This window comes from Corylus avellana, chromosome ca8 (assembly GCF_901000735.1).
Source record: "Corylus avellana chromosome ca8, CavTom2PMs-1.0".
Taxonomy (NCBI): domain Eukaryota; kingdom Viridiplantae; phylum Streptophyta; class Magnoliopsida; order Fagales; family Betulaceae; genus Corylus; species Corylus avellana.
In genome coordinates, this window is record NC_081548.1 from 22,661,901 (window position 1) to 22,686,266 (window position 24,366).

Consider the following 24,366-nt stretch of genomic DNA (forward strand, 5'->3'; position numbering starts at 1 on the left):
AAAAGTTGATTGTCGCTATACTAGTTGTACTTGTACGCAGGAATGGAACCAAAAAATTTTAAAAGAAGAAGCCGGTCAAATTTTTTTTTTTTTTTTTCAGTTCTTTAAAATTTTTTTATTAGAAAAAATTATTTTGGTTGTTTTTTATGAAATAAGGACTACCGTAAAGGCAAAAAAAAGTGAGCATTTAAAAGTAAGGGCCCAAAAAATAGACATTTGAAAGTAAAGACTAAAAATAAAAAACTTAATGGGTATAGCCTAAAAAAATTAAGAATAGGGCCAAAAAAAATTTATTGGATATGGCCAAAAAATCTAAAAATATGGTCAAATTTGTTTTTGGAGGGAGCCCAACTGCTCAAATGACTAAACTTAAAACTTTACTTTATTTATTTATTTTTTTTACTTATAATTTTTTTTTCTTCCTTATTTTAGGGAGACCATGGCCTACTCTGGTCCCCCCTTCCCTCTATCTCTGCTTGTAGGTGTCCAAAATACATACAAAAATAATAAACTTGTGGCACGTGTCTATTCAAAAGCCAATTTAATCTTAATTAGTAAAAGACAATCCATTTTAAAACATAAAAAAGAAATTCTAAATTTTCAATGTTGGCACAAATAAAAGGAAGTTGAAATTTTCGAATTTTCATGAAATAATTCAACATCGCCTTCTGATTGGGCCGAGCATCACTGCACGCAGTGAATCAAACATGGGAAAATGTTATAACCGGTAAATATACGTGTGTAAATAATAATAATAAATAAAAAAATCCTTCAAATTAAGGATCTTACAAGAGAAAACAAAGCATATATACATGTGTAAATAAAATAGGAAAAGAAAAGTTTGATTATTAGATTTTCGGCAGAGAGTAACTGTTTCCATCAGCTTAATATCACCTGTGAACCCACTTGGAGGCCCACGTATGTCCGACATGACTTCAAATATCGCTGAAAATATGGGCCGAGTTCAAACTATAGAGTCGAGCCCATCAGACAATACCCACTTTTATTACCAATCTGGGTCTTCAATTTCAAACAGCTTCTGTGCTCTGCATTTTTTGGGCCTACGAGTGTTGGCCAGCACGTGTGTTCCCTTCAGATTTGTATTCTTTTCTATATCCTTCCAAAAATTCACACCCCACACCCCCAAAAAAACAAAAAACAAAACAAAATTCATAGATTATATCTATAGAATACGGTCATACGTCAATATCAGAAATATTCGGTTGTCTGAAGTTACCACATACGAAAAACCATGAGCGTCCTTTGTGTTTATATTTTCATAAAATGTAAACTGTTACTGTGATAAATAGGGTAGTAGATACACTTGATATAGACGGAACTTGGTGCCGAGTGCCGACAAGAAGAAAGGGTGTGACATATTGGCTATTGGGTACGAGACAATTCAATGAATATGTTATCTCCAATTTGGATAAGTTTTTCCTGATAGGACTTGAAGAGTTGTTGGATGAAAATGAAAATGAAAATGATGCTAATTGCTAAGTAGGCGAAGTTGAAACCTCAAAGCAAGCCCATGGATCTGAATCAAAAATCTTGTTCGGTTTTGGGAAGCTACTATAGGTTGCTAGGTAGGGAACATGACGTCATCTGAGTATCCCAGTAAGCAGATCCAAAAGACATGGGGCCGGGCCTCCATCTGAGTGGTCGTGTCAAAAAAAAAAAATATCGGCAAACACATCTTAGAAAGATTTTTCCAGCTCTTTCTTTGCCGAGTCACAAATGTTAAATATAAAAAAATAATAATAATCTATATATTTTATATAGAAATGAGGCGTTTGGTTCATAGTTCATACCGGGTGGTAGGCCGAGTCAGAGGCCCACGAGGCCCCAACGGTTGGCGGGAAGAATGGGGTGCACTCCGCTGCGCCCCTCCCTATTTGATGCAATCGTTTTAAAAAGAGTAAAATGTTATTGTTTCGGAATATTATTTATATTGTGAAAGCCGAAAGGAGAAGTTATAAAAGCTGAATTGGATTCATGTCACTTTGGTACACTCAGCTTCACATGCACAGCTAACAAAATTTATGGCAAAAATGAGAGTGAACATCACCTTCTGACATCATGGATACCTACAACGGGGGATGGGATTTTATTCCTAAACTCCATTTGGGTTAGCTTAATTGTTTTTTTTAATATACATTTTGCTAAAATCAAATCATGAATTTATTATTGCAAATAATTTGGAGATTACGATTTAGTGTTAATAATATCTTCCTTTTATTGATAGATGAATAATGTCGAATGATGTAAAAGAAGTAATGATGGGTCTTGTCCATCTTTATCAAAAACTGGTTTAAATTGATAATATATATATATACTTGAATCTGAATATAAACAGAAGTACAGTTATTAACGAAAAATAACATAAATATTTTATAGAAAAATATTTAAATTACTATTTGTTGCTCCATTATCTTTTTTTTATAAGAAACTTGAACCTATTGAATATTTTAAATCGTTATGAAGTTTTACTAATATAGACGAAAATAACCAAATGTCATTAAAATTGCCAAAACACTTTTTCTTTTATTTTTCTTTTTTTAATCGCAGTTTGCCGCGTTCTTTGAATAGAGGCATTGCAAATCAATCACACCTTGAGTGGAAACATTGTGGTGGCATTGTTTGCAGATTCACATGGCAATGTCATCCTACACGAAATACAATCACACGCGACAAAGTATGATGTTTGCAAAACGTTCAAGCACTTCCATACATTGTGTGCCGGATATTAAATTAAGATTTTTTTTTTTTTTTATCGGGCTTACGTGTGATTAGTTTAAGCAACGGTCAAAAGTAAATATTTTAAAATCTTTTACTTTAAAAAATACTAAAAACTATTTTACTTTTATATAACGCTTTTTAAAATAAAATAAAAACATCTCTCAATTCCTCCACTGTTGGCGAAATTGAAGGAAACATATTCTAACGTTGGTACTCCCAAAACAGTCGCGATATCAGTGTTTTCCGCAATTAACTTTTGAGCAAAGGATAACGTTGGGGCTGTTGAACAACGTTGACGTGAGCTTTTCAATATTTCATGTATTTATTTATTTTTAATTGGAAAGCAATTATCATGGAAAAGCAAAAACAAATATTATGAGAGTGAAAATGAAAAAGTGACACAGACCCACCAAGTGTCCAGCACCACGAAATGACCCAATAGCCAATAGCAAGACAAATTTCAAAATTTGCTCCGTGACCTCCGTCCACTCTCTTCAATCTTCTCCTTTATTCCTTGCTTTCTTCACTCAATCAAGTTTCTCAACTGTGCATTTGAATATTTGGGTTTTGTCTCCACTTACATGCCAAACAAGAGATAGTGATCCCATGGAAAACTTCCTCCATCATCATTAGGATCATCAAGGTGATATACTTAGCTCACTAAAGCCAAAAGAAAAATCCCATTTCCTAGATCATAGCCTATCTACAGTTGAGCTAAGAGAAAAAAAAAAGTTTCTCAACTGTGCATTTGAATATTTGGGTTTTGTCTCCACTTACATGCCGAACAAGAGATAGTGATCCCATGGAAAACTTCCTCCATCATCATTAGGATCATTAAGGTGATATACTTAGCTCACTAAAGCCAAAAGAAAAATTCCATTTCCTAGATCATAGCCTATCTACAGTTGAGCTAGCCGCAATTCCCTCTACTTTACGGCATATATTTTTTCCCGTCCATTAAATTATATATCTTTAAGGCCCAAACCTAAAATCTGAACCGATAGAATAGGACAGAGTTTTCTCCAAAGTAGGTTGGAGGAATTTCCTTCATCCTAGTTTATAAAAATGACATGTATCTTTTTTTTTTTAATAACATGTAAGATGCACATGAGTTTTTAAAATTTAGTTACTTAAATTAATGTTTTAATATTTTCTCTCATATGTAAATTCAAATTTTCATCTAATAAGTAACCCAACACAACACATGAAATATTCCGTTAAAATGGGAAAATGATTAATTTAATAATTTATTTAATATTCTAATTTGGATTAAGTGAAATTTAGGTAGCTTAAGAGAAGAAAGCTACTGGATTCACCTATTTCGAGTAGGTGGATCCAGCATCCTATGTTATTTGAGCCTATTTGAAGCATATGGATCCAACATCCTAAGCTATTCGAGGCAAATAAACTTGCAAACCCTTATCTTAAACTAACTAAATTTAAGTTTGAACAGCTTAATAAGAAAAAAAAAATCTCAATCCTATTTTTGTTTACAAATTGCCGTAGAGACTAGAGAAGGTCAAGTGTTAGTTGAATTCATAGCCCAAATTGTCTCCGTGATGTGCGCTCAAGTTTATAGGCTCTTTTTTTAAAGCTCAAATTAACGTTCTAATCTTATATTATATGCTTTCACATTAAGAGATTGATTTTGGCAATAAATAATGAATTATAAATAATAATAATAATAATGAATTATGGCCATCGGTTTAATTAGGGAGTCCCTTTCACCAGATAAAAAGGGTAACTAAATGACACGTGTAAGCTCATGTTCTGGTACTGGAAAGCGTGTCTTCCTCATGATCCGACAAACCGAAAGCAACATATCCTGAAGAAGTTGGTGCTGTCAGTCATCCATAACTACATAAACGACTTCGTTTTAGGCTAGTGTTCTTCTTATTTCTTTTTGAGATGAAAGTTCAAAAGTTATTACTTACCCAGTTAAAATATATACTGACAATAGTAGCCCTATTCATTGTCTATACGATTTACACACGGCAAGGATATTTTTGGCTAGCTAATCAATCAACCCACGTAACAAAATTAATGGAAGAAATAAATAATAAAGAAAAACCAATAAAGTACGTGCAGTTTTTTCTTTTTTAGTAAATCCAAATATTATCTATATATAGGCTGCCATTTACAGAACCACGAAATCTTTATTGGGTTTATTTATTGAGAGAGGGAGGGGGAAAGGGTTGGAGAAGATGATGAAGCAATATTTGGGAATAGCTTTGTTTGTTCTAATTTTGATAAAAAACCATGGGAATTTTCTCCATGTTGAAGCAGACGATGGGTTTGTGAAAACCAGAGGGGTGCATCTGATTTTGAACGGGAGCCCCTTGTATGCAAATGGGTTCAATGCGTACTGGCTAATGTACATCGCCTCCGACACATCTCAGAGAGACAAAATCACCTCTGCCTTTGAAGAAGCCACAAAGCGCGGCCTCACAATAGGGAGAACCTGGGCTTTCAGCGATGGAGGATATAGGCCTCTTCAGTCCTCTCCTGGCTCCTACAATGAGCAAACCTTCCAGGTTTTTTTTTTTTTTTTCTTTTTCATGGCTTTTTGCTTTATGGGCAGGTTTTCTTTTTTATTTATTTGTTTCTTGTGTTTGGTAATTTGTAGGGGCTGGATTTTGCAATATCTGAAGCTGGAAAACATGGGATTAAGCTAATTTTGAGTTTGGTGAATAACTATGAGGGCTATGGAGGGAAGAAACAGTACGTGGAGTGGGCAAGAAATCAGGGACAGAGTTTATCATCTGAGGATGATTTCTTCACCAATTCTTTGGTCAAGGGCTTCTACAAGAATCATATCAAGGTCCATTTCCACTTCCACTATATATTTTATATTCTTCTTCTTCTTCTTCTTTATTATTATTTTTTTTTTGTTGGTAATTTTCATTGTTCTTGGCAAAATGAATTAGTTGAATTAATTAACGGTAGATGAACCATCCAACTTTAATGCATTAATTTGTTATTAGTTTGGCAAATGGCAGACGCGCTTTAACAGCTCCAGTGCAGTCCACTTGAAAAATGGTCGCTTTGAGATTCATCCCTTCCCCTGCCCACATACCAAAATTGCTTCCTTTTTTAAATAAATAAATATAAAAACTAATTCACAGTAACACATATTATATAATGATTGTAATAAAAATTAATTAATTAATTTAAAATATTCTCTCGTCTTGTGTAACAGACGGTTCTCACAAGACGCAACAGCTTGACTGGAATTACTTACAAAGATGACCCAACCATAATGGCCTGGGAGCTTATGAACGAGCCAAGATGCAATGCGGATACATCAGGAAAGACCCTTCAGGTCAGCAACAATTTTCGTTTCAATATATGCACATAATTTAAAGTGCTATTATATTTTACAAGCCATATTTACATAATTACATTTTTACAATCATTATTTATTTGAAAAAAAAAACTAATTATATGTTCATTTTTTCAAAACCAAGATATCTAACTACTGCTTCTCTAGCTATGTAGCTGTTTGAAGAGGTGGGGGAATAATCTAACCTAATCCCTAGGTTTAGGATTAGGTTTGATTATGCAAAATTCAGAAAATAATAATAATAATAAAGAATATGTGAAATAAAAGTTTGATTATAACGCTTTTCTCTGACAGGACTGGATTACAGAGATGGCATCTTACGTGAAATCCATTGATAAAAATCACTTGCTAGAAGTTGGCCTGGAAGGGTTTTATGGAGAATCAAAGAAGTCATCGAATCCTAATGGGTATCTATTAGGATCAGATTTCATTACAAATAATCAGATCCCCGGCATCGATTTTGCCACAGTTCACTCATATCCTGATCAATGGTAGGGCTAAAAGAAGAAGCTTTTCTGCGTAAATCTGACAATTAACGAGAACCCATTTCCTTAATATGTTCATGTTCTTTGATGAACAGGATATCCGGCTCAACCGAAGAAACCCAGCTCTCATTTCTGAACAGTTGGGTCAAGGATCATATAGAAGATGCGCAGAATGTTCTTCGCATGCCAGTTATGTTTGCTGAGTTTGGAAAATCGACGAAGACTTCTGGTGTTGATGAAAGAGACCGGCTTTACAACATAGTTTACTCAAAAATCTATTCATCTGCTAGTGGCGGAGGCGCCGCCGTGGGTGGCTTGTTCTGGCAACTTCTAGCGGAAGGAATGGACAATTTCCGAGATGGGTATGAAGTGATCCTCGGTGAGGACTCCTCAACGGCTAGTTTGATTGCTCAAGAGTCTCAAAAGCTTGTTCGGATTCGAAAGATGTACACCAGGCTGAAAAACATTGAGAAGTGGAAGAAGGCCAGAGATATGAGAAAAGGCAAGCACAGAAATTAATGGAAAAATGAGAAAAAGAGCCCCAACAATATTACAGTAGTTGAAGATTATAAATTCATGTGTTCTGCAATATATTATATATATATATATATAATTTTTTAACCTGCATATTATCTTACCATTACTATGCAGTCTAATTTTACTTCTCCCTTTCAAAGAAGAGGTCTATAATTCGACCCACTCTAAAGTGAGAGATTTGTAACAATTTATAAAATTATATGGAATAAGGACACCTAATATTATAGTTTGAAAGATAAAAATACATGGATTATTTCTTACAAATGATTTTGTTGTGATTATGGTGAGGGCCAAGGTAGGATATGAGCACTAGATTGAGCCACCTTACTTACTATGAGATGGGTTTAAGTTGTTTTAAATTTCCGTGCTTTATAAGTTTTGGAACTTTTGACGTATTAGTTTAGTTGGTTTGACAATTTTTTACACGATTCTTAAATTTGATATGAATCCAATACAAAATTAACGAGTTATGGTGAGGGATTTGGCATATTTAATTAAATAGGTTAGATTACGATTAATTTATATAATTTTATATCTATGTTCTAATATGATCCGAACTTGACACGAAAACATAAATTAAAATTACCACCCGTTGCCACCCTTACAATTAGGTACCTAACATTCGTGGGTGGAACTAAAACTTTTAGTTTGGAGGGACAAATTTAAAAGAAAAAAAAAAAAAAAAATTATTGGAGAGGTAGATTTAAAATTTTAAAGGTCTATTTCTTTTTGGGACCACCTTATATACCAAAACTTATGGCGTGAGTCCCCCCCCCAAGCTATAGGGTGGTTCCGCCCCGCTAACATTAGTATTAGAACAGGCATCACAATCTACATCATGAGTTTGCGACACAAAGAAAGTAGCCTATATACTGAGAAATGTTAAACATTTCAAATTTTTGTTCCAAAAGTTTGTTCACAAATGATGTGTTACAATCCCATGAGTTTGTGACATATTTCCCAAAATAATAAATCTCATGAGATGATGATACATCATTTGAGAACAAACTTTTGAAAAAAAAATTTAAGATGTGTGACGCTTCTCCTATATACTAGATTATAACATCTTAGTATATATGAGCATAAAATAAAGTAATTGAATATTAACGTGTTGGATGTCAGATTCAAAAGAATGGTAAATCTAAAAATCTGAAAGGTTAAAGATTTAATTAAATCAGTATCCAACCCTTGTAAGACTTTTCGATCGCCCTAAACATGATTTTTGTTCATCCAAGAGAGTAGGATTGCACATAGTTTTGAGATTCATCGCCATATATATTATTAAGCCCAGTGTCTAATACGTATAGCTTGAACAGCCAGAAGAAATAAATAAGCCAACGGCAGTGATTTTATTAAGGAACTGGGAGGCCTTCGTACGTACTAAGAAGCTTGTAACCTACATGTATGGGGGGGACCATTACTACTAGTGTTCATTACACCAGCTAATTTCTGAGAAGAAGCCCTTGCAAGTGTCAAAGATTTAAATGACCATTCCATCTTTAATGGTTGCATTCTTCAGTATGACAGTGATCCCTGACCTAGTGAAGAACCCTTCCTCTGGCCTTTCCCCTTCTTGAATGTCCTAAGAAGTCCCAAAAAAAAAAAAATCCTTCAGTGGTGTGTCATCAAATGACCAGTTAAACACCATTCTCCAATAATTTGGATAGCTTGGAGTTTTAAGAGCAATCTAGAACTTGAAGAGCACAGAAAGCTATACTTACATCACCATTGGCAATGACCACATTTCTTCCTATCTTGGCATTCTTATCAATGATGCAATTCCTTCAAGAAAGTTGACATTGGAGATATCAATCAGCATGAGTTTTAGGATAACCAAAATTAGTCATTTCTCAGGCTTTTCCCGAGAGAGAGCAATTAAATCTCACCTGATTTTGGTATTTTGTCCAACACCAATAGGAACCTTTCCCTCTGCTAGCAGGGATGCAATTTCAGATTCTGTTTGGTAGTAGTCAGCACCCATCATCATAGTATCCTGGAAAGCAAATTCCATAACCAGATATAATCAGTATTTAACTCTGAAAATGAAGAAAGCAAAAACTTATTCACCGATATTGAAGCAAATCTGGAGAATTCATAAAACTCGACCAGTGGAACGGGTAACTACTAGTTCTCTCTCAAAGCTTGAGGTCTCTGTCGCAATTAAGGGGTGTTCAAGTGAGCTTGTTTTGCATAACTTTTTGGATGGTGCTTTTTATTTTTTGTTTGAAAAACCGTTTGAGTTGTTTGTTAATGTTTTTTTTTTTGGGTGGAAAGCAAAAACTTTGAGGAAAAATATTTTTAAGCAGTCTAACAAATATGTTAGCTCACCTTAAGTTCTACACCACACTCTAAACGTGAGCGGACACCCACTATAGAGTGTTCAACACTACAGTCCCGCAAGAAGCAGCCATGAGAAACAATTGCATCCAAAATCTGCAAGAACCAGTTGAGCAATGAGACACAAGAAGTAGAACCAATCTCACACTGATAGAAAACTTATGACCATACCCTGCATTTTTCAACTTTAGTAGGCGGCAAGAATCTCGGTGATGTGTAGAAAGGTGTCTTTGGATCATTGAAGTCAAACTTCGGAGGCTGCAAGAAAGGAACCGTATGATCAGTTTAGAGAGTCATTTTTTCTCATTGGCAAGGAAGAAAGAAACAATTTCTGACTGAAGTTTAATATGGATAGTTTTCTCATTTTCTAATGATGTTTTTCCCCTACTCATATTTCTTCTTAAAATTTTAATGAATCATCACCAAAGTTCTTGACCACCATTATAGCACCTCTGGCTGTAGTTTTTACAGGATACTCTCCAGATTGCTCAAAGTTGCCAGACGGTAATTATTTACGATATCAGTTGCTTCAGGGTGGTTATGAACACTAGTCAATTAATAGATGTTACCTGTTCTGTCAGGGCCAAGTTGGAATCAAAAAAGGACTTTATAGTTCCAATGTCCTCCCAGTAATCGTTGAATAAGTATGCCTGACAACAAAAATGCACTAAGAAACTCAGGAATTCAACTACCATACAAAAGTCTTGCTTACATGATTCATAAAACTTAGCATAGAAGACTCAAAACAATAATAAAAAAAAGAAATACAGAAGTTCATATAGGTAGTTCTATCTTACTTGGACATTGTGCTCCCTCACAGCGGAAGGAATAATTTCAGAACCGAAGTCATTGCATGAAGGGTAGCTCCATCTCAATAGCTTTAGTAGGACATCAGTTCTAAATACATAAACACCCATTGATGCAATGTAAGGATTTTTCCTAGCATCTTGCTCAGAAAGCCCTAGAACAGTGGTGTCAACTTGCTGCAGTGCATATGTGAGAGACAATAACCAACATCAGAGAGAAGCTGTGGTGTATCAGCCGGAACAACAATTGGCATAAATACAGTTCGATAAACTGATTCCAAGGAAAGAAACGATGTAGAAAGAAAACTGAAATAAGGTCAAACAACAAAATGAGGTAAATTTGCCAACCATTGCTTTCAGGTCAGGGCCCTTTGGTTTCTCGGAGAACTGAATAATACGTCCTGTGTTGTCAATTTTCATCAATCCATAATCTGAAGCACGGCTGCAGTACAATACATATATTAAAGGATGCATATCAAGAAACCAGGAATTGAATTATTAAGATCTTCCGGCCAATGTATATAAATATACACACACATGCATAAGCATACTTATAGTAGTTCTGCATGACTTATATGCCATTTTCTTCTTTTAGGCTGGGATCCATATCACGCTCAGAGAATTACATATTGAAAATTACAAGACCATTAGCTGTTTTTATTCTTGTAAATCTATCATTGGCTTAAGAAATAATGTCCTGTGTATGTGTAGCTGAAATTGTGACAGATGGTACACCAGACATACCTCTCATCCATGGGCACGCACGAAACTGTAATATCGGCATTTGTGTCAATATGCTTCTGCAAAAACATTTACATCAATAAGCAGGATTTTCCAAAAATGTAATCCAGTACTAGATGATACATTCCACAAGAAAGTAGTTTTTACCTGCACAAAATCCATATAGTCCATTCTGTAGAGATGATCACCTGACAGTATCAATATATGCTCAATACTCTTGTTCTTGGCATCCTGCATGAATCAAACAAAAGCTCATAATATTAATTATAAGGTTATAAGATTCAGCATAAATGCAAAATCACAATCACCCACCTCAAAGACCCATATAAACTGCCTCACGGCATCTGCTGTTCCCTGGAACCATTTCTTCCCTGCTTCGCCCGGTGTTTGGGTGGCAGCTAAAACCTGTTTGCCATTCTATTAGCCTTAATTCATCAAGAAACTTCAAGAGAATTATTATAGTTCATAAATTTCCCAAGAACATGAAAGCTCTGAAGGTCTCTATTTGCCTTTATCAGCTTACCTCCACAAACCCATCTCCAAAATTAACACCATTCCCAAGATTATATGTGCGAGCAAGGTGACGGTTGAGGGAAAATGAGTTAAACTGCGTCAATATGAATATCTTCTTTATACCACTGTTGATGCAATTACTCATTGGGATATCGATCAGCCTGTAACACCCTCCAATTGGAACCTGCAGATCATACCAACTTATCATAAATTTCAATCAACTTCAAAACCAGCACTCAGAAACCAAATTATTAGCTCATATGCCTAGCATTGGTGCCTCTTTCATTCTGCTCTTTATTACCAAAACCGCATAATCTATTCATAGCAACATAATTTCCAATGCAAATTGGTAACTTTAAGATCAAAAAGCTCAAAGCGCCTAGAAGTGAATCAGTGATAGCATACCGCAGGCTTCGCTCTTCTGCTGGTAAGAGGAAATAAGCGAGTTCCAGCACCTCCACCCAATATGATGGAGGCTACATTTTTGGGGTCTGCTTTTGGAGTCTCAAAAACCGGTGCCTGAAATGTCTGAGATCATATTTTAAACACAAACAGTTAGAGAGCCTATAACAACATCCCATTGCTCAAAATCTGATTTGAGTAAAATTACATTGAATTCACTTACCATAGCCTCTTTGTTGATATCTGTGAGCACAGAGTAGGCAACACCAGGCTTAAACTTCGTAACCCGGCTGCTTTCACTCTTCGAATGCTTCGAGAATTGGGTACTCAAATCCCTGCTCTTTAGGCATCCCCTCAAACTTTCACCCCAAAACCCCCCACCCATATTCCTAACTCCTCCTCTGCCAAGTTTGAACGGATGAGCATTGCCCTTCAGGGTAGCACAGCAAGAATCCATGATCCCACCAAGAAATCGAACTAAAAGACTGACTTTTTTTCAGAGATTTTTATTCAGGACAACTGCCTAGAAAAGAAAAAAAGAGGAATGAGGAAATGATTTATGTGCCAAAGGCGGCACTATACTGTATAAGGGAAAAAGCAAGGCCACTTTCAGAAAGTAACAAATTCTATCAGCAATGTTCGGATCACAAAAAGTCGGAAACACGAAGAATCAGAAGCACCCAGAAGCCAAAAGGATCGGAACTTTGAGATAGACCTGGTCTAAGCCTAAGGTCGCTCGGATCACAAAAATGGGCTAGCGAGAAAATGTGATCAGAGAGTGTTGCTTGAGTGACTGACGACGACGACGACGATGAAGGCAGTGAGATCAGCTTTATTGGCTTTGTGAGAAGTCACGAGAAAACCCCGTAAACTATCCCCGATTTTACTATTTCATTCCGCGGTCTGTGTGGCTCTCACTCTCTCTCTCTCTGACACGCTGATTCCACAGACTACGGTTGCTCTGGACTTCTGTGGCATCTGATAGAGAGTCATTACAAAAGCGAAACTCCTTTCTATTATTTGTTATTATATAAAAAATAATAATAATAATAATAATACTCATGTTATTTTCACCGCTTTCTGACTTCATGGGAAATCATGTGCTTATGCATGTATTTACTTCCGCAAAAGCTGTTAATTAAGAGGTTAATTTAACAAAAACTGGTTGAGTTACAGCTTTTTGTTATAATTTGAATGCCAAAGTTCATGATTGATAAATAAATATTTCACTTAATCACTTGATTAATTATGAAATGGCGTTAAAGTTAAATCAATTTCAGCTGCGCTCTCTTTGTATTATATAAAGTTGTTTTATGTTTTTCCTTTGAAAAGATCAACACGGAGATTAGTGGTTACCAGCTCTCTCACTTCAAGTAAACGCATTTCTCAGGCGAATTTCTGGCCACGTGCAATATGAAACGAGATTTGGTTTAGAAAATCGAGCTTCCACCGCTTAATCAATGGCTGGAATTCCCAAGGGTATCCGGAATTAATGCTTCAAAAGTTCGGTTAAGGATATCCTCTTTCTAGGCTTTGCATTTTAAGCGAGTCGGTGGGGGACGGTTGTAATTTTTTAATCTAATTAGGCTTAAATCATGACGAATGCCCTCAAAGAGTTCAATATGTGCAAGTAATTAATGGCTATAATAATTTTTAACCACGTCAAAATATATATATATATATACCCCCAAATGACAAATATATATTTTTTTTAAGGTAAAAACAATTTTTTTATGATTAAATTTTTATTTATTTTTGCTAATGGGCCCCTACCCATTAATTTTTTTCAGCCATGGCCCCTGCCCATTCTCAAGGCTGGTTATATATATATATATATTAAAAAATATGATATCATGTATAGAGTTAAATATAATAAAACAAAATTTAGATTATAAAATTAACCATGGTCGCAGGTATTAAACTTCAAATATTAGCAAGAAGTTCTAAAGTAATATATTATGATATTAAGTGGATCTAACACATAATCAGTTTATGTGTCATCCGTACGAATCTAAGTGTTTGTAAATGTTTAAAGTTTATTGGATGTATCGAATACGTTAATAAAATTATAAGATTTTATTTGGTACGTGGCACAAACTAACTGTTCCGAATTGTTTAAAGTGTCACCTATTACGTGCAATAATTATTAAACAAGAATAAAATTACTTGCGACAAATTTATTATTATTTCTTATAGGAATAAGCTTTGAATACTGTTGGAGAGAAAATATCTCCTCGTAAGCCTCACTCATTTTGATGCTTATTTACAATATTAATCTCTGGTCAATCATTGTGCGACACATGTACACATTACTTCTGCACCAAAAGATAAAAGGAGATAGGAGAGAAGGAGACGGGGGTTCTTCTCGTTCCTCTACAAAAGATCTCTATGAAAAAGACCGAGAGCTCTCTCTCTCTCTTACACCTCTCTCTTGCTTTGATGACCCTCTCTCCTTTTCACTTATTGTATACATCCATTAACACCCACTTATTCATGTGTATTAGAGGCAAATTTTTATTATGTTTTTTATTCACAAATGAAAATGTTAACTTAAGTATTGGACAGTTTTCAGCTTCAACCGAAAATTCTCTAATTTTGTTTTTGTTTTGAATAAATGTTATTGCTGTACAAGAGATTCTTCACTACTTAGCCACCAATAAAACCATTGAGTAGCAAATTCTTGATCAGAAAAACACTCCAACAAATACTAACTGAAGAAGAATAAGAGATAAGATGACCTAAAAAGATGGGAAGGGAACTAGTCGTTTTGTTTGCTTTTGTTTTTTTTTTATTTGTTTGCTGCTTAACGTCACGTCCTTTTAAAATAAGTATCTGAAAAAATGTAATTTACGTAAACTTCATTTAAATTACAGGCATTTCCAACGTCACTCTCACACAAATGGCCGGCCTTGAATGGTCGGCCTTGAATGGTTTGCCACATGTATGGCCAGAATTGCGTGTCCCATCACGATCTTGACTCGAGAGTCATGAGTCATGAGTTGTTGGCTTGTTGCCATCTGTATCTCCAACTCGGTTTACTTGTTTTATGCACCAAATCTTCGTGCGAGTCAACTCGACAAAATTAAGGAGAAAAACTCAGAAAAGAGCTGGTGGGGCTTTCGTTTTTTTTTAGTAATTGTTTTATTTTCGTACTATTTTTACGTCATCTTATCTTTAATTGCTGATTAACATTGAACATTATTATTATTTTATTATTATTATTATTATTTTTTTTTTCATTTATCACTGTTTTGTGCGCTCCTCAATAGATCGGACTTATTTATGGTTATTTCTGTTGAAAAATAGTCTCACATTGCATATAGACAAGATCTTAAGCATGTTTATAAAGAATTTACAACTTCTCTTAATGAACTAGTTTTATGAGATGAATTAGGCTCACGAATTTTTTTCGTAATATCAAAACCTACAACAGGACAAATGAGAGCTCATACTACTTATCCCGTGACAAGAAAAAAAAAAATAACAACATGCACGTAAGGGAGGGTATTGAGAAATAGTTTTACATTGCCTATGAACAAGATTTTGAGCATGTTTATAAAGAATACGCAATCCTCTTTTAATGAACTGGTTTGATGAGATAAGTTGGGTTCACAAATTTTTTTTCAATTTTAAAGTTATGAATGAAACCATTACTTACCGTTCAGTTATAATTATGTCTTTATACTACATTTTTTATTTGAAATTTATTGTTTGGATATCCAAACCTATTTGGTTGTTTGATTCATTTGTAATCCCGTTTTACCTTAATCGAATAAAAAAGATAAGAGCTCTGTTGCCTCAATTATATATATATTTTTTTGACATGTCCGCATAAAAAGAAAAGAGAAGAATTCAAACTAATAACCTCTACTTTATTAAGTGTAATTCCAACTTATTAAACTAGCTATTGAAGATCGTTGCCTCAATTATATTGTTCAAGCTCAATCAGCAAATAAAGAAAAATCTCAAAGATGGTAAGGTGCTTGTTAAATTGTCAATTATTTAATTAACGCTCTATTAACTTATCACTCACGATATTTACTCCGATTACCACGTTAAATCACTGACAAGGACAGAGGCCTTGAAGGTGACAGCCACGTGGGATAATGTCATTGTCCTTCCGTCGAAAATATCTGACCCCCGCCCATCTTCGGAGTTCGATCCCTATCACTCTATTGAGGGTCCCTTTCACTTTAGAACCAACCTCCACCAACTCCAAGAGTCATATGGACACGCGGCAATTCAACCTCACACAGTCACACTATAAAATCTTAATTTATTTATGTACAATAACAGCTTTTTCTTTTTAATATACTGTATATATCCTAAACTATATAGTTATTTGATATAAAAACAGATTTATAAATAAACCTATTTATATTTGCAACATTAATAATTTAGTAAATAGTTTTTTTTTAAAAAAAATAATAAAACAAATAGTTTTCACAAAACAAAAACATAAAAAACCATTCCAAACACAAAATCTTTTATTTTAAAATAATGTTACTCATTTATCATAATATTTTCAATTCTCAGAGCCCATAATGTTAGCAAAAGGAAGTGTGGACACGAGGATGAGTGAGTGTGTATGGGTAAGGAGTTGAATTATTAGAGATATTTGTTGTTTGTGATGAGTGGCAGCTGGTGAAGGGTTGTCTCACAAACACATGGACGATATATATGGACGGGAATGTTTGGTAAAAAAAAAGGGCAAGCACGGGGGTTCAGTGTAATTAGAGCCACTGAAAAAGAGACATCAAACAGAACACGTCTCAAGTTTCCAGAAGTAGAATAAAACCAAGGGAAGAAAAATTATATGCAACTTCGATGAACACCAAAACGATTAGAAGACAAATTACACATGCGGCCTTGTTCTTATTTCTTATTATAACTGATACGGCACTTCTACCCCCACAAAAAAAAATGTCAGAGATTAAAATCAAGTCATCCGCTATAATTTTTTTTTTTTTTTTTTTTGGACAAAATTCATTTTGGGTCGTGCATCTTCAATAGCTCGGGTTACAAACCAAAATCACAAGTCTAAACTTAAGACCCAAAGTGACGTTGTAGATGGCCCATGGGCTAGAACCTTTCTAGCCCAGAACCATTACCCAGAACCCGAGCCCACCTCTCTTACTACAAGCAAAGGCTGAGTCACCTACACCTCATCTTCACCCGTTTCACTCCAAACACAGAAATGGCGATAAGCCTGACGAACACGTTCCTCCAAGGAAAGCCTTGTCCACCCCTTCCCATCACCAACAAGGCAAATTCTCCAATCACCCATCCACACCCCTCTAAAACTTATACTAATAACAATATTAATTTATTTAATTAATTTATTTTTTTCAGGTGAGAGCGGTTGAGAACTACCGGCCTGTGGTGACGTGCAGGAAGAAGGATATACACCCGCAGTTCCACGAGGACGCAAAGGTGTACTGCAATGGAGAGCTGGTGATGACCACGGGCGGGACCCAGAAGGACTACTCGGTGGACGTGTGGTCCGGCAACCATCCCTTCTACCTCGGCAACCGCTCGGCGCTCCTCATCGACGCCGACCAGGTCGAGAAGTTCCGCAAGAGGTATGGAGACATCGCGCAGATCATGGACATCCCCGTGCTCAAGGGGGAGATTGTGCTTCCTTCAAAGCGCAAAGCCATTTCGGTCAAAGGGGGCAAGAAGAAGTAGACGGAGGAAAAATTGGTGTGGAATTTGGGGGTTTCGGACTATTTTTAAGCGTTTCCTGACATTGGGAAAATTGGGTTTGTTGGTATGTATTGTCCTATAACGAAATGCATATTATCTGTTTGTGGAAACGTCTGTTATGAATATGAAGCATAAAATTCGATATGTTGTTCATAGTTGATCCAAATATAAATTAACAGAAGCTCACAATGCCTATGCATGGCACCTCTTTCATTTCCTGCAGTGGCAGTTACAATTGCCAGAGATTCCACAAAATCCTGACCACATTTTTCTGTGCCTGTAGGAGATTTTTCTTTTCACCATTCATATCTCTGATTCCCAGTATACATGCCATGTTTCATTGAGAGCAACTTTTATTATAATTCTTTACAAATTCACCCGTTTACTACATAGCTACTAAAGTATAGATTATCATATAATATTTACAAATCGATATAATAGTTTATGTGACACTTAGTACACTAATCACCAAAATATAAACTTTATTTTCAAAAAATGTGAATCGTTAGTCGTATTTATGAAGGGATTACAATAAAAACTATTTTACCCCGAGCAATTTATCTTTTTTGTTCTATAGCCATAGTCTATTCACATCCTCCTGGCAGATACATTTTTCACTCTCATCATGAACAGATGGATCACTCACTTCAAATTTTATAAGCGTGATCTAAAATCTTCTTTATTTTTCATGGAGCGTCACATGATTTGTGGCAATAACATTTTATTACAGTTATTGTTTTGCCAATGGTCTGTTTATTAGGTTAACAGGAGATGAAACATTTTGAAAAAATTCGTGGGTCCAATTCATCTCATAAAACCGGTTCAATAAGAGATAGTTGTCCAATCCTTATAAACATGCTCAAGATCTTGTCTACAGTCAATGTGGAATTATTTCTCAACACTTTTGACAAGGTGGGGTTTTTGATGATGTTGGACCAGGACTTCCATGGTGGTTGTATCAACATCTCATTTGTTTAATTGGAAGCCTGGTTTGTGTGAAGGATATGCCTCACTTTGGATGCAGATTGCTATTGTTATTCTACCATCCTACACTCTGCCTACATGAGCCTCCAGCTGAGGTTAAGCTTTGATTCTTTTGGTGTTAATCATAGTAGGCCTAGAAAGGCCATTTTAGTAGGCTAAGGATATGCCTTGTTTTTAAATGGTTTTTTTTGTTTTGTTTAATAAAGTTTAGTTTTAAGCGTTTTGTATTTTCAGTTGTTTGTTAATATTTTTGCTTTGAAACGAAAAACAAAGAGAACGTATCCGTATCTCAAAAATGAAAGCATAATCAAGCTGAATCTTCAATTATATTATGATGTCCCAAGAAAGACAGAATCTTGAGTAAAAGCGACATTTTTATAGTGATTCCAAATTTTAGACTAAGCTGAATATTTAACTGTAGAAGACGATGAAATCTAGCAAATGGGCTGAGGTTGCGTTCGGCTATGCTTCTCTTATCTGATGACTTGACTCTTAAGTTCTAACAACAAAAATTAAAGAAATCACAAATAGATGTCTAGGCATGCTGTAACCCGTAGGTCGTAGCATTAGCCTGTTCTTTTTCCCAGTATACATGTCATGTTTCATTGAGGGCAACTTTTATTATAATTCTTTACAAATTCACCCGTTTACTTTACGAGTACATTGCTACTAAAGTATAGATTATCATATAATATTTACAAATCGATTTTACAATTTATGTGACACTTAATTACTACAAAATATTTATCAATTTCTGACGTGGCTACAATATACGAATTTTTGCCATGTCAGTATATATTTTTCTGACGTGACAAAATTTGGCAAGTCAGTAATTACTGACATGTAAAATTACCTCGTCAGAAATTTCTGACATGGTAGTTACACACTTCAGTAATTTTTGATATGTTAAATGTTAGCACACCACTAAAAAAATGAGCGAGATATTCAACTTTTTCCCTATTCTTCCCCTCTTCTTTTATTTCCCCACTCTCTCTCTCTCCTCTCTCAATCTCCCTCTTCTCTATGCACGGCCAGCTCCCTCTAGAGGGAACAAGTAAAAGAAAAGGAGAAGAGAAAAAAAAAAAAAGAAGCAGAAGAAAAAAAAAAAAAAAAAAAAGGGGGAGAAGATAAGAAGATTTTTTGGGTTTTTGAAGATTTGTTGGGTTTGACGTTTGGGTTTGGATTTTTCAAGTTGAATTTTTTATTTGGGTTTTTTTATTTTTTGAAGATTTTTTGGGTTTGGGTTTTTGAAAATGAAGAAAAGAAGATAGAGAGAGTGAGAAAATGGAGAAAAGAAGAGAAGGAGAGAGAGAATGGCGTACGTGCAGGAGAAACAAAATTGGTGAAAAAATTATTTTAATTGAAAAATAATTTAAATTAATAAATTTTTTAATTGAAAAAAAAAATCCAGAAAAAATTGAAAAAAAGAAAAATTAGTTTTTTTTTTTAATAATTTTTTAAAATAAACTGACGTGTCAATTTTGACACGTCAGTTAATTTATTGGCGTGTTATATTTTAACACGTCAATAAATTATTGACATGGCAAAATTTAACACGTCAATAAAATTTATTAACGTGCCAAATAGTAACACGTTAATAAATTTTGACGTGTCAAACAGTAATACGTTAGTAAAAAAAATTTACTGACTCCTATGTTTTTGACCTTCAACACACGTCAGAAATGCTACGTCAAAAAAGTTTTCTGACATGTTAGACACTATGATACGTCAGAAAACTCTGATCAAGAAAAAAATGATTTTTTGTAGTGAATACACTAATTACCAAAATATAAACTTTATTTTCAAAAAATGTGGATCGTTAGTCGTATTTGTGAAGGGACTACAATAAAAACTATTGTACCCCGAGCAATTTATCTTTTTTGTTGTATAGCCATAGGCTATTCACATCCTCTTGGCAAATACATTTTTCACTCTCATCACGAATAGATGGATCACTCACTTCAAATTTTATAAGTGTGATATAAAATCTTCTTTATTTCTCATGGAGCGTCACATGGTTTGTGGCACTAACATTTTATTACAGTTACTGTTTTGCTATTGGTCTATTTATTAGGTTAACAGGAGATGAAACATTTTGTAAAAATTTTTGGGCCTAATTCATCTCATAAAACCGGTTCAATAAGAGAGAGTTGTTCAATCCTTATAAACATGCCCAAAATCTTGTTTACAGTCAATGTGAAATTATTTCTCGACACCTTTTTTGACAAGGTGGGATTTTTGATGATGTTGGACTAGGGCTTCCATGGTGGTTGTATCAACATCTCATTTGTCTAATTGGAAGCCTGGTTTGTGTGAAGGATATGCCTCACTTTGGATGCAGATTGCTATTGTTATTCTACCATCCTACACTCTGCCCACATGAGCCTCCAGCTAAGGTTAAGCTTTGATTCTTTTGGTGTTAATCATAGTAAGCCTAGAAAGCCCATTTTAGTAGGCTAAGGATATGCCTCATTTTTTTAAATGGTTTTTTTTTTTGTTTTGTTTAATAAAGTGTAGTTTTAAGCGTTTTGTATTTTTAGTTATTTGTTAATAATTTTGTTTTAAAACGAAAAACGAAGAAAACCGTAACGTATCCGTATCTCAAAAATGAAAGTATAATCAAGCTGAATCTTCAATGATATTATGGTCTCCCAAGAAAGACAGAGAATCCTGAGTAAAAGCGACATTTTTATAGTGATTCCAAATTTTAGCTAAGCTGAATATTTAACTGTAGAAGACGATGAAATCTAGCAAATGGGCTGAGGTTGCGTTTGGCTATGCTTCTCTTATCTGATGACTTGACTCTAAGTTCTAACAACAAAAATTAAAGAAATCACAAATAGATGTCTAGGCATGCTGTAACTCGTACGCCGTAGCATTAGCCTGTCCTTTTTCCGTTGGCATTACTTTTCTTTTTCAAAAAGAAAAGAAAAATGCTTAGGTAATACAATTTATATATACTTTTATACGTTTAGGTGGCAGTTCAAATGAATGTCTCGTAATTTAACATAAATTAAAAAAAATAATAATAATAATAAAATTTAATTATTTAATAACTAATAGAATTGGGTGTGACGTAGATTGTTTTAATTTGTAAAAAATTTATAATCAAAATTTACAATTCGCTGACAAATTACAGCTTATTCGGACAGCTCTCGATGAGAGACAAATGCAAGGCTTATCTATCCTTTTTTGTGGAGTTTGCATCAATCTATGCTACCAACAAGATAGAAGAGTCGACTAGGAATATATAAGATCATGTAATAAGATAAATATAAAAGCAGAATAATAATAATGAAGGAAATAAAATAAACTCAGAGATTAAGGTGGTTTGGCATATAGTTTACATCCATATATTAAGAATCTGTTTGAGATTGCGTTTGAAAAATAAAGCTTTTAAGTTAAAAAGAGCTTTTCAACAAAAACTTCATTTTTAAGCTTTTATCAAAAATATTTTTTTCTTCGGTCTTTCTGAGTGTTAAAAACACTTTTAGGATCCTTAAACGCAATTTCAAACCGGCTCTAAAACCATTATAGGCTACATCTTTCCTTAGTGAATGATTTGATTACATAGCTCTATTTATATTTATAAAGCTTTAACATAATTTTTTTTTTTTTTAAAAAAAAGAAAATAAGCTTTAACATAATTTCAAATACAAAACAAATCCCTTTAATTAAGGATAATTAATAACAAATCAAATCATCAATAATTACAAATTAAATCCTCATTAATCAATTCAAAAGGATTTATATTCTTAACAGTATATATATATATATATATATATATATATAGTCCCTACGGCCGGCAGTGCCTGTGGTATCTGCAGCGCGCAGATCTCTCTCCTTGAGTTAAACCCCATCCAGCCATCCTGCCTGCTTACATGGAAAGGTAATATTGATATGATCCTATCCAATGAATCTAAGTAATTAGTACACACTAAACTATTATCAATACAATACAAAAGGTAAATTACAAAAAATTGCCTGTAGTATCTGCAGCTCGCAGATCTCTCTCCTTAATTAAGTTAAACCCCATCCAGCCTGCTGCTTACATGGAAAGGTAATACTGATATGATCCTATCCTATGAATCTAAGTAATTAGTACACACTAACCTATTATCAATACAATACAAAAGGTAAATTACAAAAAAAAAAAAAAAATTATAATAATAATAATAATAATAAATACAATTTAGCAAATTTATGGGAGAAAATGCATCATATATATGCAAGGATAGAAACCTTCTTTTTTTTTTCTAATAATTATTTTACTTTTTACTTATTTGTCTTTATCTACTTTTGAATAGGTCATTGCTTGAAAATAAATAAATAAATAAAACCGTCACGCCAACTTTATAAAATAAAAATATTGTATAAAACATTACTCATTAAATATAGATCATGGCATTCAGTTGATTTATACAACGATAATATAATGAAGGCGGTGAGTTTTGGGGTTTTCTAAAATTCGGTAATAGACCTTTTAAAAATTTACAACTTGAGTTCGATTCTCAACTTAACATCTGCTTAGTTTAGTGGTTTCAAAATGTGCAATTTAAAAAAATAAAAATAACAAAATGCAGTTAAGGATCTGATAAAATCGCAACTCAGCATATAAGATGGTGTTTTTGAAAAACACACACCCCTAGTGTTTGGTGTGTGAAAACATGAATTTTTTCAAGTTTATCAAACTTTTTTTTTTTTTTTTTTTTTCAAATGCAATTTTAAACAAAATATCTTTTACGAATGAGATACAAAATCGTGATGCCAAACAAATTAATGGAATACAATTACCTTCTTATATACTTATCAAGTCAAGTTGTCCAAAAACAATACTATTGTCAATGATATTTCCATAGATAATTATTCATACTTTTCTTAGAAGCAGAATATCCCATGGAAAATATTGCAAGATAGCAGGGTGGTTGAGTTTCACATTAACATAAACTTTTGTTTTTTTCCTTTTGGTAAGATTTTTATTTAATTTTATTATTTTATTTTTTTGGCTGCAATAAGATTCTTTGAACATTCCAAGACCCAAGGATAGCTCAGTCAATTCCTGTAAGTGTCAAAAAGTTTGTATTAAATCTGTCATGAGTTTATCCATTGAAAAGCCACTTTTTAAATTTTTTTTTTTTTGTTTCTTTTGGTAAGCAATTTCTTTTGTTTGAATTTAACCTCAATATTGGACCACACCCTTTATTATTATATAAAAAAAAAGTCACAAATAACTAATACAATATCATAGAAAGGAAAACATAGTTAGTCAAAATAGTGATGTATAATCAATAAAAATAAAAAAGAAGAAAGTGTACACATATTTACATAGTTAAACCCCACAAGTATCATTTAAATCTAACACGGGATCTAATTAATGCTTCTTTTTCCCCTTTGGTTTGTTTTCTTTTATTGAAGTGATAGAAGGCAGATCCTCAATGGCTGGTTTTCCTTTTTATATTGATTATCTTATCCTTATATTACCAACTTTCGGCCATGAATCCACAAACAAGAGAGCATTAATTGTCTACATATATATATAGTCAAATTCTACATATGTATATATTGGAAGGACTAATTTGACTTTGAAGTATTCATGACTTCACGTAAATTATAATTAATATACTGAGATTGGTTAATTTCAGCTATAATTTGGCAAGTTGGTGGGATTAGTTGGCAATCAGCACTTCTAGGATTTGGCACACGAGCTACGGTATCTATGTTCTAATCTCTAATTGTTGTTGTTATTAATTTTATAATAATAAGTTAGGTTGGT

At 33.9% G+C, this 24,366-nt stretch overlaps 3 protein-coding genes across 3 annotated transcripts; 2 read left to right on the forward strand and 1 right to left on the reverse strand.

Moving 5' to 3' along the window:
* The first annotated feature begins 4,881 nt into the window (after positions 1-4,881).
* LOC132189131 (mannan endo-1,4-beta-mannosidase 7-like) lies at positions 4,882-7,194 on the forward strand. Its single transcript, XM_059603668.1, has 5 exons — positions 4,882-5,273; positions 5,366-5,560; positions 5,939-6,061; positions 6,377-6,573; positions 6,663-7,194. Exons 1-5 carry the CDS (start codon positions 4,944-4,946, stop codon positions 7,084-7,086), a joined length of 1,269 nt encoding a protein of 422 aa, XP_059459651.1. The 5' UTR covers positions 4,882-4,943; the 3' UTR covers positions 7,087-7,194.
* A 1,232-nt stretch (positions 7,195-8,426) lies between these two features.
* LOC132189130 (glucose-1-phosphate adenylyltransferase large subunit 1-like) lies at positions 8,427-12,886 on the reverse strand. Its single transcript, XM_059603667.1, has 14 exons — positions 12,127-12,886; positions 11,907-12,029; positions 11,512-11,685; positions 11,301-11,393; positions 11,136-11,219; positions 10,992-11,047; positions 10,596-10,689; positions 10,239-10,424; positions 10,011-10,091; positions 9,613-9,699; positions 9,433-9,537; positions 8,991-9,097; positions 8,826-8,886; positions 8,427-8,686 (listed from the first exon to the last, which is right to left on the reverse strand). The coding sequence occupies exons 1-14, from the start codon at positions 12,358-12,360 to the stop codon at positions 8,585-8,587; spliced, it is 1,587 nt and encodes a 528-aa protein (XP_059459650.1). The 5' UTR covers positions 12,361-12,886; the 3' UTR covers positions 8,427-8,584.
* Positions 12,887-17,059: 4,173 nt separating this feature from the next.
* LOC132190188 (large ribosomal subunit protein bL31c) lies at positions 17,060-17,753 on the forward strand. The gene is made up of 2 exons (XM_059605099.1): positions 17,060-17,169; positions 17,256-17,753. The coding sequence occupies exons 1-2, from the start codon at positions 17,101-17,103 to the stop codon at positions 17,589-17,591; spliced, it is 405 nt and encodes a 134-aa protein (XP_059461082.1). The 5' UTR covers positions 17,060-17,100; the 3' UTR covers positions 17,592-17,753.
* Positions 17,754-24,366: the final 6,613 nt, after the last annotated feature.